This window comes from Ciconia boyciana, chromosome 16 (genome assembly GCF_034638445.1).
Source record: "Ciconia boyciana chromosome 16, ASM3463844v1, whole genome shotgun sequence".
NCBI classification, from domain to species: Eukaryota; Metazoa; Chordata; class Aves; order Ciconiiformes; family Ciconiidae; genus Ciconia; species Ciconia boyciana.
Window position 1 is genome coordinate 15,007,823 of NC_132949.1, and position 13,596 is coordinate 15,021,418.

At 64.8% G+C, this 13,596-nt stretch overlaps 2 protein-coding genes and 1 long non-coding RNA gene across 5 annotated transcripts; all 3 read right to left on the minus strand.

Annotated features, from left to right (window-relative positions):
- Positions 1 to 30: 30 nt before the first annotated feature.
- STX5 (syntaxin 5) lies at positions 31 to 3,276 on the minus strand. The gene is given in 11 exon segments (XM_072880710.1): positions 31 to 684; positions 803 to 924; positions 1,039 to 1,142; positions 1,254 to 1,335; positions 1,425 to 1,481; positions 1,594 to 1,710; positions 1,777 to 1,847; positions 1,953 to 2,008; positions 2,874 to 2,944; positions 3,042 to 3,159; positions 3,161 to 3,276. Coding segments are annotated over 11 exon segments (1,014 nt in total). The 5' UTR covers positions 3,217 to 3,276; the 3' UTR covers positions 31 to 524.
- An 843-nt stretch (positions 3,277 to 4,119) lies between these two features.
- Positions 4,120 to 4,640, minus strand: LOC140660181 (uncharacterized). The gene is made up of 2 exons (XR_012045354.1): positions 4,458 to 4,640; positions 4,120 to 4,357 (listed from the first exon to the last, which is right to left on the minus strand). It is a non-coding gene; the product is annotated as an uncharacterized lncRNA (long non-coding RNA).
- A 405-nt stretch (positions 4,641 to 5,045) lies between these two features.
- Positions 5,046 to 11,877, minus strand: NAA40 (N-alpha-acetyltransferase 40, NatD catalytic subunit). 3 transcript variants are annotated; one of them, XM_072880713.1, is made up of 9 exons: positions 11,728 to 11,877; positions 9,909 to 10,004; positions 9,707 to 9,759; positions 9,515 to 9,610; positions 8,119 to 8,277; positions 7,943 to 8,026; positions 7,760 to 7,837; positions 7,572 to 7,627; positions 5,050 to 5,500 (listed from the first exon to the last, which is right to left on the minus strand). In XM_072880713.1, the coding sequence occupies exons 1-9, from the start codon at positions 11,731 to 11,733 to the stop codon at positions 5,232 to 5,234; spliced, it is 897 nt and encodes a 298-aa protein (XP_072736814.1). In that variant the 5' UTR covers positions 11,734 to 11,877; the 3' UTR covers positions 5,050 to 5,231. The 3 variants fall into 3 exon arrangements, with proteins under 3 accessions (XP_072736816.1, XP_072736815.1, XP_072736814.1); XM_072880714.1 differs by lacking the exon at positions 7,572 to 7,627 and having other exon boundaries at positions 5,049 to 5,500; XM_072880715.1 differs by lacking the exons at positions 7,572 to 7,627; positions 7,760 to 7,837 and having other exon boundaries at positions 5,046 to 5,500.
- Positions 11,878 to 13,596: the final 1,719 nt, after the last annotated feature.

The window sequence follows — 13,596 nt, forward strand, 5'->3', positions numbered from 1 at the left end:
TTAATGGGGGGGGGGCTGAAGCCCCCAGGGGGTCCCGCAGCTTTACCGGGGTCCACAGCCCCCCCCAGGGTCCCACAGCTTTATCAGGCTCCACACCCCCCCCCCCACAGGTCCCACAGTCCATCCGGGGGCCCTGCGGCTTTCCCGGGGTGCACGGCCCCCCCCGGGTGTCCCACGGCTTTAATGGGGGACGGGGGGGGCTGCAGCCCCTCCGGGGGGGGTTGCCAGTGGCTAGCAGCTTTCCCAGGATTCCTGGCCGCAGCCACCATGACCGGGCGGACGCAGGGCCCGGCCCCGGCGTAGGCTGCGGGACCCCCGGGAGGGGACCCGGGGTGCTGCCCCCACCCCCCCCTCCCCCCCTGGAGGGGGGACAAGGGGGTCCCCGAGGCAGGTTGGGGTCCCAGGCAGGCCCCTGCCCCACCCCCACACCAATGTCCGTCTCTGAGCCCCGCAGAGCACGGACTGAGTCCGTCTGTCCCGGCGGGTGGGACAAAATGGGGGGGGGGGGGGTGTGGGGAAGCCGCTCAGGCGAGGAAGACGACGAAGACGATGAAGAAGACGATGAGGATGAGGAAGATCTTGACCATCAGCCAACGGTTGGACGTGACCGACTGGAAATACTTGAGGATCTCCCCGTGCGCCGCCTCCACGTTGAGCTGGGCGTCCTCCACGCTGGCGTCGATCCTGCGGGCGGGGAACGGGGTGGGGGGGACGGACACACACACACACGGACAGAGGGACGCAGTGAGGGGACGGAAAGACGGACCGAGGGGACGGACAGGCGGACGGCCGACGCCGTTACCTCTGGATCGTCTCCTCCTGCTCCTTCACCATGTGCGCCAGTTGCTGGAAGATGGAGCCCAGCTCCACGATGGTGGACTCGATGTTCTGCATCGTGTCCGCCCGGCTCTGGATGTACGAATCCTGCGGAGGAAGGGGCAGGGACGGCGTCCTCCGCGTCCCCTCCCCCGCGGGAAGTTGGGGTGCGGGGGGGGGGGTGTGGGGTGCGTGTGTGTCGTGTGTCCCCCCCCCCCAGACCTGCTCGTCGATCAGCTGTAGCTGCTGGCTCATCCGCGCGTCCATCTCGATGGCCACCGCCCCGGCGCGCGGTGGCGGCTCGTCCTGCAGCACGGCCGAGCCGCCTGCGGGGACAGCGGGGCCTGAGCGGGGGTGGGGGTGGGCAAAAAAAACCCCTCCCCCACCCACACACCCCCTATGCCCACCCCCCCCCAAAAAAAAATCCCGGCACTCACCCAAGTTGCCGGCGGCGAGCGGCAAAGCGGCGACGGGGGCGCGGGAGAATTGCTCGCGGCGGCTCCGCTGCTGCTTCAGGTTCTGGGGGGGGGGGATGGGGGGGGTCAAGGTGTGGTGAGGGAGGGTGGGAAGGGTGTAGGGGGAGGGGAGGGGGGAGGGCGAGGACTCACCTCCGTCCGCACCTCCAGCACCGACTTGAAGTCGTTGGACATGGAGGCCAGTTTGGACTGAGAGGAAGGGATGGAAATGGGGGGGGGCTCAGCCGGCGGGGTGGGGGGTGGGGGGGCTGAGTGTGTGCGTCCCCCCCCTCCCCCACGCCGCCCCCGTCCCCGTCCCCACCTGCAGCGACACGACGACGGTGTTGGAGTGGCTCTGGACGTGCCGCCCGCGCTGGCCCCCCCTGGCCCGCACGACCTCCTGCAGCTGCGCGATCTGCTTGTTCAGGCTGTTGATGTCCTGGGGGGGGGGGTCAGGGACACCCCTAAAATGCTCCCCTCCCCCCGCCCCTCCCCAGGCCCCCACCTGCTTGATGATGTAGGTCAGCTCCTCGATCTCCACCGCTTTGTCGTCGAAGAGCGACTTCCGCTTGGCCACTGCCGGGGACAGCGAGGGACATGGCGGGGGGGTGGTGGTGGTGGCCATCAGGGCACCCTCAGGCCCCCCCCCCCCCCACCCCAGGGACCCCCACCCCCACTCACGGATCGTCAGCTTCTCCAGCTTGGCGAAGGTGTTGCTCAGGTCCCTCCCGATGCGCCTGGCAGCCCCGGGCGGCCCCGTCAGCGCCGGGGGGCCCCGCCCCATCCCCCTCGCCCCATCCCACCCGGGGCACCCCATCCCTGCCCCCCTCATCCCCCCCACACCCGAGGACCCCCATCCCCCTCCCACCCCATCCCCTCCCATACGTGGGAAGCCCCCCACCCCCCATCCCCCTCCCCCACATTCCCCCCTTCATCCCACTCGGGGACCCCATCCCTGCCCCCCCATACCTGGGAGCCCCCCCATCCCCTCCCACCCCTGCCCCCATCCCCCCACACCCGAGGACCCCATCCCCTCCCAATGCATCCCCCCCATCCCCCTCCCCCCATTCCCTCCCATCCCACTCGGGGGACCCCATCCCTGCCCCCCCCATACCTGGGGTCTCCCCACACCCGAGGACTCCCATCCCCCTCCTACCCCTGCCCCCCATACATGGGCACCCCCCACCCCCTCATTCCCCCATCCCACCCGGGGACCCCCATCCCCCATCCCCTGACACCCGAGGACCCCCATCCCCCTCCTACCCCCCATACCTGGGAACCCCCATCCCCCCACACCCGAGGACTCCCATCCCCCTCCTACCCCTGCCCCCCATACATGGGCACCCCCCACCCCCTCATTCCCCATCCCACCCGGGGGACCCCCATCCCCCCATCCCCCTGACACCCGAGGACCCCCATCCCCTCCTACCCCCCCATACCTGGGAACCCCCATCCCCCCACACCCGAGGACTCCCATCCCCCTCCTACCCCTGCCCCCCCATACATGGGCACCCCCCACCCCCTCATTCCCCCCATCCCACCCGGGGACCCCCCATCCCCTCCTACCCCCCATAGACGGGGACCCCCCCATCCCCCCCTCACTTGGCCATGACGCTGAACTCGCTCCGCTGCCGCCCGGGGCCCGGGGCCGCCCTGCCGGGCTGCGGCCCGTCCTGAGCGGGGAGAGGGGGTGAGACCGGGGCGGGGGGGGACACAGGGGGACCCCCGGTGTGGGGGGGGGACCCAGAGGGGACCCCCCCCGCCACCCACCTGCCGGCCCTGCAGGGACTTGCAGGCGGAGAGGAACTCCTGGGTCCTGTCGCGACACGACATGGCGTCCGGGGCCGGCGGCGGCGGCGTGGGGGGGTCACGGCCTGTGTCTGGGGGGCCCCAGGTAAACGCCCGGTTCCCGCTGCCTAGAGCCGTGCCGGCGCCGCGCGTTCATCGGGCCGCATCACCTGCTGCTGCCGGGGGGTCAGCGAGCGCCGGGACCCCCAGCACCGGGACCCCCAGCGCCGGGACCCTCCCCCACTACGGCCACGGCCACCGGGGCCGGGGCCACCGGGGCCGGGGCCACCGGGCCCCTCCGCTTCCCGCCCCCCGCCGCCGCCGCCGCCGCGCCGGGGGACGCCATGGAGGGGAAGGGGGGGGTCTGGGGGCGGGGCCACGCGCGCGCCGCCGGGTCAGCCCCGCCCCCCCGCGCCGCCGCGCGCTCACCGGGACTCGGGTCGGGCCGGGCGCCGCCGCCGGGGTCTACCGGCCGCGCTGACGTCACTGCCACGTCGCTTCCCCCCCCCTCCCCTCCCCTCCCCTGGCCGTGGCAGGTGCCCCTCAGTCCTCCGGAAGTCGCACTCTATGGGCCGGCAGGCCTCCGGGATGCCGGAAGTGCCCGTCAGTCCTCCAGACCGCACTCTATGGGCCGGCAGCCCCTCCCCCCCGGGGCGCCGGAAGTGCCCGTCACTGCTCCGGGAGGCCCCTAGCGACAGGCCCCGCCCCTGGAGACGGCCCGGCGGCGGAGCGGCCCCGCCCCCAGCGACAGGCCCCGCCCCCAGCGACGGATCCCGCCCCTGGCAACCAGCCCGGGCTCCCCGCCCACCGGCACCTCCCCCTAGCAACAGGCACAGCCCCTAGCAACCAGCCCCTCCCCTAGCAACCGCTACCCACCCTAGCAACCAGGCCACGACCTTGGCAACCGCCATCGCCCTTAGCAACGGGGCTACCCCCCCACCCCTCCCCGCTCGGTGACCTCACCGTGACGCCATCAGATGACATCACAGCCCCCCCCCAAGCTCCCCTCCCCCCGCCGGAGGGACCCAGGCGCCCGAGCAGAGAGGGGCGGAACCGGGCGCGGCATCAGCGGCCTTTATTGGGGGGCGGGGGGTGTCGGGAGGGTCCCATCGGCGGCGGGAGGCCCGGTGCGGCGCCCGAGGTGGTCCCGGTGCTGGGTGGTCCCGGAGGTGGGTGGTCCCGGTGCGACGGGGGCGGGGGGGTCACTCCCGCTTCTTGTAGTCCTCGAGGTGGGCGAGCACCCAGGCGGCGGGGGCCAGGCAGGTGACGGCCATGACGAGGAAGCCCACGACGGTCTCCTGCGGGCACAGCGCCGTCAGCCCCCGGCCCCCCCCAAGGTCACCCGCCGCCCCGCTTCCCCACCCTCCCACAGCCCCTCCGAGCCGCCCCCGCGCTCACCCCGGGCCCCAGCGGCTGCTGCGGCGGCCCCGAGACGAGGCCGCGTTGGGCCGGGCCGGGCCGGGCCGCGGAGCGCAGGAGAGAGCGGGCCAGGCTAGCGGCGAGCGGCATGGCGGCGCCGGAAGCGGAAGCGGTGAGGAGCGTCACTTCCGACGGTGAGGGCGGAGCCTCCGCCCCCGCCCCCTTCACGCGTCCCGCCCCGGCGCTCCTGGCCCCGCCCCCAAGCTCTGCCCCGTGCTCCGCCCCCTCCCAACCTCAAGCCCCGCCCTACAGCAGCGACACCGCCCCCTGCAGCCAGTCCCCGCCTATCGCACACCACTACCGCCCCCTCCGCTCAGGCCCCGCCCCCGCCGTTGAGACCACACCCCCGCCTACCTACCACAGGCCCCGCCCCTCACTCACACTGCCATTGGCCCCGCGCTCAGGCTCCGCCCCCGCCGGAGTTCATCACTCGGCCCCAGGAGATGCTGGGCAGCGCAGTCCTCCAGGCCGCGGGGGGGCGCTATTTCCCAGTAAGTAACTGGAGGCAACTGGGGAGGACGGGGGCGTCCCGCCCCTCCCCCACCCCGAGGCCAACTTGAATTTTTGTTATTATTTATTTGTTACATACAAACAAAATCGCTGGAAAAAAAGAGGGGGAGGGGAAGGGCCTCGACTCCCGCGAGGCATCAGAAACAACCGGAACAGGCAAAAACCCCCTTCCAGCCCCAAAACGAGCCCTGCCCCTCCCCCCCAGCCCCCCCCCCCAAGGTGGGGGATGGGGAGAGTGTCCCATCACCCGTTGGGCAACCGGAGGCAGGGGGCACCCCCAGGCTGGGTGCCCGTCCCCGAGGCGAGGCGACGTTTTTGGGGCAAACCCGTCAGATTTGGGTCCGGCGAGCGGCGGGGGAGGGGCTCAGCGGCAGCAGCCCCCGCAGTGGCCCCCCCCGGGGTGGGGGTGGGGGTGGCTCTCCCCAAACTTGGTGCGGCGGCTGAGGATCTCGTAGGAGGAGTCGTCCCCGCAGCAGCCGGAGACGCTGGGGGAGGTGGCGTCCACCTCGAACCTGGGGGGGGCAGGGCGTCACCCCGACCCCCGCGTCACCCCCGCGTCACCCCCGCGTCACCCCCGCGTCACACCCCCCCCCCCCCCGTGTCACCCTCCCTGGCTGGCGCGGGGACGGGGGAAAGGGAGGTGACAGCGGGGTTGGGGGGGGAATGGCTGGAAAAGGGTAAAAACACCCCAAAAATACCCGGGAAAGGGGGTTGGAACACTGTAAACACCCCGAAAAGGGGTAAAAACACCCCCAAAAAGGGTAAAAACACCCCCAAAAAGGGGTTTAAAAAACTAAAAATACCTGGGAAAGAGATTAAAAATAACACCCCAAAGGGGGGGACGACACCCCAAAAGGGGGATTTAAAAAAAAAAAAAAATACCTGGGGAAGAGATAAAAAACCACCCCAAAACGGGGGGGGAAACACCCCAAAAGGAGGATTAAAAAAAGCCACAAAACTAAAAATGCCCAGGAAAGAATAAAAAACACCCCAAAAAGGGGAAAAAATACCCCCAAAATACCTAGAAGAGATTAAAAACATACCCGGGGGGGGGGGGGGGGGACATGCGCAAAACAGGTTAAAACACATCTGGAAAAAGTTTTTTTTTTAAAAAAGGAACAACAAAAAAAAAAAAACAGAAAAGGGGTAAAAAATCCACCCTAAACCACCTGGAAAACGGGGGGGGGGGGACGGGACGGATGACGACCCAACCACCAAGAAAATGGGGGTAAAACACCTGGAAAAATGGAGTTAAAACACCTGGAAAAGGGGGAAAAAAAAAAAAACCACCCCAGAAAAGACGACCTGGAAAAAGGGCTAAAAAAATCCCATGGAAAAATGAGGTAAAACCACCTGGAAATGGGGCAAAAAGCGCCAGAAAAGGGACAGATTCACCCGGGAAAGGGGTAAAAAAAACACCTGGAAAATACCTGGGGAAGGGGACCCCCCCAAAAAGGGGTCAAAAAAACCCTGGAAAAGAAGGGAATAAAAATCACCTGGAAAAGGAGCAAAAAAAGCCTGGAAAACACCCGGAAAAGGGATTAAAAACACCAGGGAAATGGGTAAAAACACCTGGAAAACACCTGGGAAAGGGGTTCAACCCCGCCCCCCCCAGGAAACGGGCTCAAAACCCCCAGAAAAAGGGCAAAATGGGTTCAAAACCCCCAGAAAAGGGGTAAAAGCCCCGGAAAAGGGGTTCAAAATGTCCAGAAAAGGGGCAAAATAGGGGAAAAACACCTGGGAAAGGGGTTCAAAACCACCAGAAAAGGGGCAAAATCCCCGGAAAAGGGGTTCAAACCCCCAAAAAACAGGTTGAAAGCCCCAGAAAAGGGGCAAAACCCCTCAGAAAACAGATTCAAAAGCCCCGGAAAAGGGGCAAAATGGATTCCAAAAACCCCAGAAAAGGGGCAAAAGGGGTTCAAAACCCCTCGGAAAAAGGGCAAAAGGGCTTGAAAAACCCCAGAAAAGGTGTTCAAAACCCCCCAGAAAAGGGGCAAAAGGGGTTCAAATCCCCCAAAACAGGCAAAACTCCCTAGAAAAGAGGTTCAAAACCCCCAGAAATAGGTTCAAAACCCCCAGAAAATGGGCAAAACTCCCCAGAAAAGAGGTTCAAAACCCCTCAGAAAAGGGGCAAAAGGGGTTAAAAAACCCCAGAAAAGGGGCAAAACCCCCTAGAAAAGGGGTTCAAAAACCGTAGAAAAGGGGTTCAAAGCCCCCTAGAAAAGGGGCAAAAGGGATCCAAAACCGCCAGAAAAGGGGCAGAAGGGTCCAAAACCCCCGGAAAAGGGGCAAAACACCCAGAAAAGGGGTTCAAAAGGGGTTCACAACCCCCAGAAAATGGGCAAAAGGGTCCAAAACCCCCAGGAAAGGGGCAAACCCCCCTAAAAAGGGGTTCAAACCCCCCTAAAAAGGGGCAAAAGGGTCCAAAACCCCCCAGAAAAGGGGCAAAACCCCCAGAAAAGGGGCAAAAGGGGTTCAAAACCCCGGAAAAGGGGCAAAACCCCGGAAAAGGGGGTCCAAAACCCCCCAGAAAAGGGGCTCTCCCCCGGGACCTGCGCCGAGGGGGGGGACCCGAGCACCCACCTCTCTCGGCTGCCCCTGCCCCGCCTGCCCGCGTCGCCCGGCACGTTGCCAGCGCACTGAAAAGACAGTCGTGCGAACAACGTGTTACAGACAGACGGACGGACAAACCCCTTTCCTCCTCCTCCTCCTCCCCCCGGGCTGGAAAACGGGGGAAAACCAAGCAAATTTGGGTGTTTTTTTACGCTTACTGGAGCGCGTCGCGGAAGAACTGGTAGGCGCCGTGGTTGTGTTTAAAGACCGTCAGCATCACCTTCTTCATCTGCGTGCTGGGGAGGGGGAGAGACGGAGAGGAGGGGGGGAGGAAGCTCAGCCAGGGGTGGGCAGCCCCAAAACCGCCTGTTTTTCCCCCAAAAAAAGCTGTCGGTTGTCACCTGTTGGCCACCAGCTGGAGGATCTGGAGGAGGAACTTGCCCAGCCCTCGCCGCCGGACTCTGCTCTCCAGCTGCACCTCGTAGCTGCGGGGATAAACCGTCCCCCCCTGTGGTGTTGGAAAGTGGGGGGAGACCCTTTTTTGGGGGTTTTTTAGCCCGTTTTGGGGGTTACTCACCAGTAGAGAACCTCGTCGCCGCACTCGACGTCGAAGCGGAAGTGGGAGAAGGCGACGGGGCCGGCGCCGGGCTCGCGGGCGATCAGGTACCAGGCCCGGTCGTCACGCAGCTCCTCCCGCTTCTCCCGCTCCTTCCAGCCCCACTCGCTCTGCTCGTACCTGCCCGTTTGGGGGGAAAAACAAGGATTTTGGGGGGCAAAACTCAATGATTGTGCGGGGGAAAATCCCCACAATTATTTGGAGGGGGGCAAAAAAATCCCCAAACCCCAGTGATTTGGGGCGGGAGAGGCACAAAAACCCCAAACCCCAACAATACGGGGGGCAAAAACCACCCCCCAACCATTTTGGGGCAAAAAGACCCAAGAATCTTGGGGCAAAACCGGCAATTTGGGGGGCAAAGCATCCCCCCAATCATCTTGGGGGGCAAACCCCAAATTTGGGGGGGGGGGGGGGGGGCAAAACAACCCTGCAACCGTTTTGGGGGCAAAACCCCAATGATTTGGGGAAGCAAAAAAAAACCCCTCCAAAATGGCCACAATTTGGGGGTGCAAAAACACCCACGCCAGCCATTCTGGGGCCCCAGAAACACCCACCCATCCATTTCGGGGAGCAAAAAACCCCCCAACAATTTGGGGGGCAAAACTGCTATGATTTTGGGGAGCAAAACTAAAACCCCAACTATTTCAGAGGCAAAAAAAACCCCAACTATTTTGGGAGGCAAAAAAACCCCCCAACTATTTGGGGGGGGGGGGGCAAACTCCTCACAATTTCAGAGGAAAAAAACCCAATGATTTTGGGGGACAAAAAAACCACCCATAATTTTGAGGGGAAACCCCCCCCAATTTCAGGGGGGCAAAAAAACCTCCCCAGTGATTTTGGGAGGCAAAAAAAAATCCCCACGATTTCAGGGGGCAAAAAAAGTCCCACAGTTTTGGGGGGCAAAAAACCACAATTATTTGGGGGGGCAACCCCCACATGATTTCAGAAGCAAAACCCCCACGATTTTGGGGACAACCCCCCCATGATTTTGGGGGGGGGGGTGAAAAAAAACCAATTATTTGGGGGCACCCCCCCCAACGATTTCAGGGGGCAAAAAAAACATTGCCACGATTTGGGGGGGCAAAGAAAAACAGTGAGTTTGGGGGGCAAAGCCCCCACGATTTCAGGAGCAAACCCCCACGACTTTGGGGGGCAAAAAAACCCCCCATGATTCTGGCAGGCAAAACCCCCATGATTTTGGGGACAACCACCCGCACGATTTCGGGGGGCAAAACCCCCAGGATTTCGGGGTCGCGGCAGGCAAGCGTTTCCCCAGGGAGCCCGGGAAGAGGCCGGGCGATGCCGGCACCCCGGCTGCGCCGACGGACGGCCCCGGTGGTGACGGGGCGCGACTCACAGCGGCTGCATGTTGGCCTTGGTCAGCTGGAAGGCCCACTCGAGGGTGGCGGGCTCCAGCCCGGAGACGCGACGGCACTCGATGGCGACGTTCAAACTGCGGGAGATGCCGGGAGGGAAACGGCGTCGGCACCGGGGATACGCCGGCGGCGCCGGGAACGGCCTCGGTGACACCGCGACGGGCAACACTCACCCGTTCCGGTCGTATTTCTTAAAAACCGGGAAAGCTTCGAGGGGATCTTCGAGCTGGAAGAAACCAAAGGGCACCCCAAAAAAGAAGCGGGGAAGGTTTTGCTCCCACCCGCCAGGCCCCGCTCTGCAGCAGGGGAAGGGTTTTCACCAATTCTGTGGGGTTTTACCCCGTTTTTCAGCCCGCCAGTGAGGGGGACACTCACTTTGTTGGCGGCTTCCACCTTGGCGCAGACAGCATCCATGGCCGCTCGCTCCTCCAGGCGCTTCTGCTTCTTCTCCTTGGCTTTGCTCGACTTCCTCTACAGCGCGAAGCAGCAAAAAAAAGCGAATTTTCCCTAAATCTGGGTTATTTTAATAAATAACTAAGCTCCGCCCACCAACGGGAAAGTTTTGCCCAAAAATTAACAATACTTAAAGCCCACAGAGGAAAAAAAATACACAAGTTGCAGGGGAGGAGCGGGGTTTGCCAGAAAATCCTTGCAAAAAAAAAAAGTGATTTTGGGGTAAAACCCAGTGGTTTTGAGGTATGCACGGGGGCGCGCTGAACCCTCCTGGTCCCCATGGGAGTGGGAAAGCTTTGCTGCATCCCAGTCCCCAGGGTCGTTACCCCTGGGGTAATTAAATTAGTGGGGTTTTGCCCCAAAATCTTTGGCGGTTTAACGAAGCTGGCGCTCATTAGACAGGCAGGGATGGGGAGGCGGCACTGAGCAACATCCACTGAAAGTTCTGTCTTTTAAGTGCTTCTTTCTCTCGAATTTTAGGAGTCCGCCACTGGAAATAACCCAAACGTGGGTGATTTTATCCCAAAACGAGAGAGAGGAGCCCCCACAATCCTACTGGGATCCCTCCAAATCCCCAGCGAACCCCAAAGACCCGCAGGGTGTCGAAGCGGACCTGGGGATTCCCAAGCTTCGCCTTCACCAAAACAAAGTTAAAAACATCCCCAAATGAGTATTTTACAGGAAAAACGCTGATGCATGTGGGTTGGGGAGGACAGGGCAAGCCTCCCCCAAAAAATACACCTGTCAGCGTTTAGGGGGGGGAAATTAAGGGAGTTTTGAGGGTTGGAGCAGTGCTTTTTCCCCAACCACCTGCCGCTGGCTGGGACGCGGACCCTAAAAGCTCCAGTTTGGGCTCATTTTGGGGAGAAAACCTGCAGGTTTTCCAGCAGTTGGGGTCCACGATTAGAGGGGAGGTGAGGTGAGGTCTCTGGGGTTTTCCAGTGTACCTGCAACCCCCCCAGGGACCCCCAAAACCCTTGGGGCCTCTGAATGCACCCTACTGCACCCCAAACACCTGCCCTCCCCCCCAGCCCCCCCAAACCTCCAGCTCTCCCCACAGTCCCCCCAAAATCCCAGACACCCCCTCAGAGACCCCTTCCTTCCCCTAAACAGCCCCAAAGCCCCCCTCAAAGACCCCCCCACCTCCCTCCAGCCCTCCCTAGCCCCCTTCCACAGAGGCCCAAGCCCCTCAGGGGGCCCCAAATCTCCTCAGGGAGCCCCAAATCCCTTCAGAGGGTCCCACATTTCCTCACAGGAACCCCAAGTCCCCTCGGAGGAGCCTCAAGTCCCCAGGAAAGGTCCCAACGTCCCTCACAGGAGCCCCAAATCTCCTCATAGGAGCCTCAAAGCCCCTCAGAGGGTCCCAAATCTCCTCACAGGAGCCCCCAGTAGCCTCAGAGGGTCCCAAGTCTCCTCACAGGAGCCCCAAATCCCCACAGGGGGTCCCACAATTCTTCGTAAGAGCCCATATCCCCTCACAGGAGCCCCCAGTCCCCTCACAGAGCCCCAAGTATCCTCATAAGAGCCCCAAATGCCCTCAGATGGCCCCAAATCCCCACACAGGAGCCCCCAATCCCCTCGGAGGGTCCCAAATCGCCTCACAGAAGCCCCGTATCTCTTTATAGGAGCCCCCCGTCCTCTCAGATGGCCCCAAATCGCCTCGGAGGAGCCTCGAAGGCCCCGCCCCTCTCTCCTTCTCCTCAGGACGAGCTCCCCCCCGGCCCGGCCAGGCCCCACTCACCCCCATGGCGGCGGCGAGCGCGGCCGCGGCGGCTCCTCACGGCGCGGGAGCGCGGAGCGGACTGAGGGTGCGCGCGCGGGAGCGCGCCCTATATATAGGGGGGGGAGGAGCGCGAGGCGCGCGAGCCTGCGGCCGGCCAGCGCCACTGCGCCTGCGCGGAAGGGAGGGGGCGGAGAGCGGGGGCCGCGCATGCGCGTTGCTGCAAGTAGAGGAGGGGGTGTGAGGGGAGGCGCATGCGCTGTAGGGGCGGGGGAGGGAGGGGGAGCCGGCGCGTGGCGGCGCCCCTGGGCGCGAAGGCAGCTCGTCGCTGATTGGCTGAGAGGGGCGAGGGCGGGAGAGCGGGGGGGCCCCGCCCGTTCCCTGAGGGGAGCGGCGCCATGGCGGCCCCACAGCCCGGCCCCGGGCCCTGGGCACGGCCCACAGCCCTGCCCCACAGCCCGGCCCCACAGCCCTGCCCCAGGGCCCTCAGCCTGCCCCATATCGCGGCCCCACAGCCCTCGGCCTGACTCATAGCCTGGCCCCTCAGCCCTTCCTGAGGGCCCTCAGCCTGCCCCACAGCCCGGCCCCGGGGCCCTCGGCGTGGCCCATAACCTGGTCACATGGCTCTGCCCCATGGCTCTGCCCCAGGGCCCTCGGCACAGCCCACAGCCCTGCCCCACAGCCCTTGGCCTGCCCCATAGCCCGGCCTCATGGCCCTGCCTGAGAGCCTTTGGCCTGCCCCACAGCCTTTGGTCTGCCCCATAGCCTGGCCCCACAGCCCTGCCTGAGAGCCCTTGGCCTGCCCCATAGCCCGGCCTCATGGCCCTGCCTGAGAGCCTTTGGCCTGCCCCACAGCCTTTGGTCTGCCCCATAGCCTGGCCCCACAGCCCTGCCTGAGAGCCCTCGGCCTGCCCCACAGCCCTGCCCCATAACCCAGCCCTGCCCCACAGACCTTGGCCTGCCCCATAGCCTGGCCCCATGGCCCTGCCCAAGAGCCCTTGGCCCACCCCACAGCCCTGCCCCATAGCAGCCCCGCAGCTCACCCCTGAGCCCTGACCCGCACCAGCCCCATAGCCCTGAGCCCCATAGTCCATACCCAGCCCCACAGCTGGCCCCATAGCCCACATCTGTCAGCCTGCCCCATAGCTCCCAGCCAAGCCCTTAGCCTGCCCCATAGCCCCCCCAGCAATGGGGGGCACCCCACACCCCTGTCCCGGCCGCTGCGCCCCACAAGACCCTGTGGCGGTGAGCACCCCCGGATGGGGGGGTGGGAAGGGGGGTGACAGGGAGGTGTGGGGCAGCCCCATGGCGTGTGAGCATCAGGGAGCCTGAGATGGGGGGTGGGGGGAATCCCCATAGCTGCCCCATAGTGGGACAGCCCCACAGCCCCCCAGTGGGACAGACCCCTGCCCCCCATCCACCCCATGGCCCACACAGCAGCCCCCCAGCAGGACAGCCCCCCAGCCCCCCCGCGCCCCACATCCCCCACAGCCCCACAGCAGCCCCACAGCCCCCAGTGGGACAGCCCCCCCCCAGCCCCACAGCCCCCAGTGGGACAGACCCCTGCCCTCCATCCACCCCACGGCCTGCACAGCAGCCCCCAGCCCCCCCACCCGCGCCCCACATCCCCCCAGCCCCACAGCAGCCCCATGGCCCCCCAGTGAGACAGCCCCCCCCAGCCCCACAGCAGCCCCACAGCCCCCAGTGGGACAGCCCCCCCCCCCCACAGCCCCACAGCCCCCAGTGGGACAGCCCCCCCCAGCCCCACAGCAGCCCCTTTGTCCCCCCGCCGCCCCCGGCCCTTTGTTCCCTCCAGCCACACGCAGAGGGTGACACGGTCCCGCAGACGCGTGTGCCCCCCTCCCCCCTCCGCTATGGGTCCCGGCCCCA

What these genes read in the sequence shown, in the direction of transcription:
- NAA40 (XM_072880713.1), bottom strand. An exon ending in AAGGCCAACATGCAGCCGCT is followed by an intron (nt 8,278 to 9,514) that starts GTGAGTCGCGCC and finishes CCAAACGGGCAG; the next exon opens with GTACGAGCAGAGCGAGTGGG. An exon ending in GGCGACGAGGTTCTCTACTG is followed by an intron (nt 8,027 to 8,118) that starts GTGAGTAACCCC and finishes TTATCCCCGCAG; the next exon opens with CTACGAGGTGCAGCTGGAGA.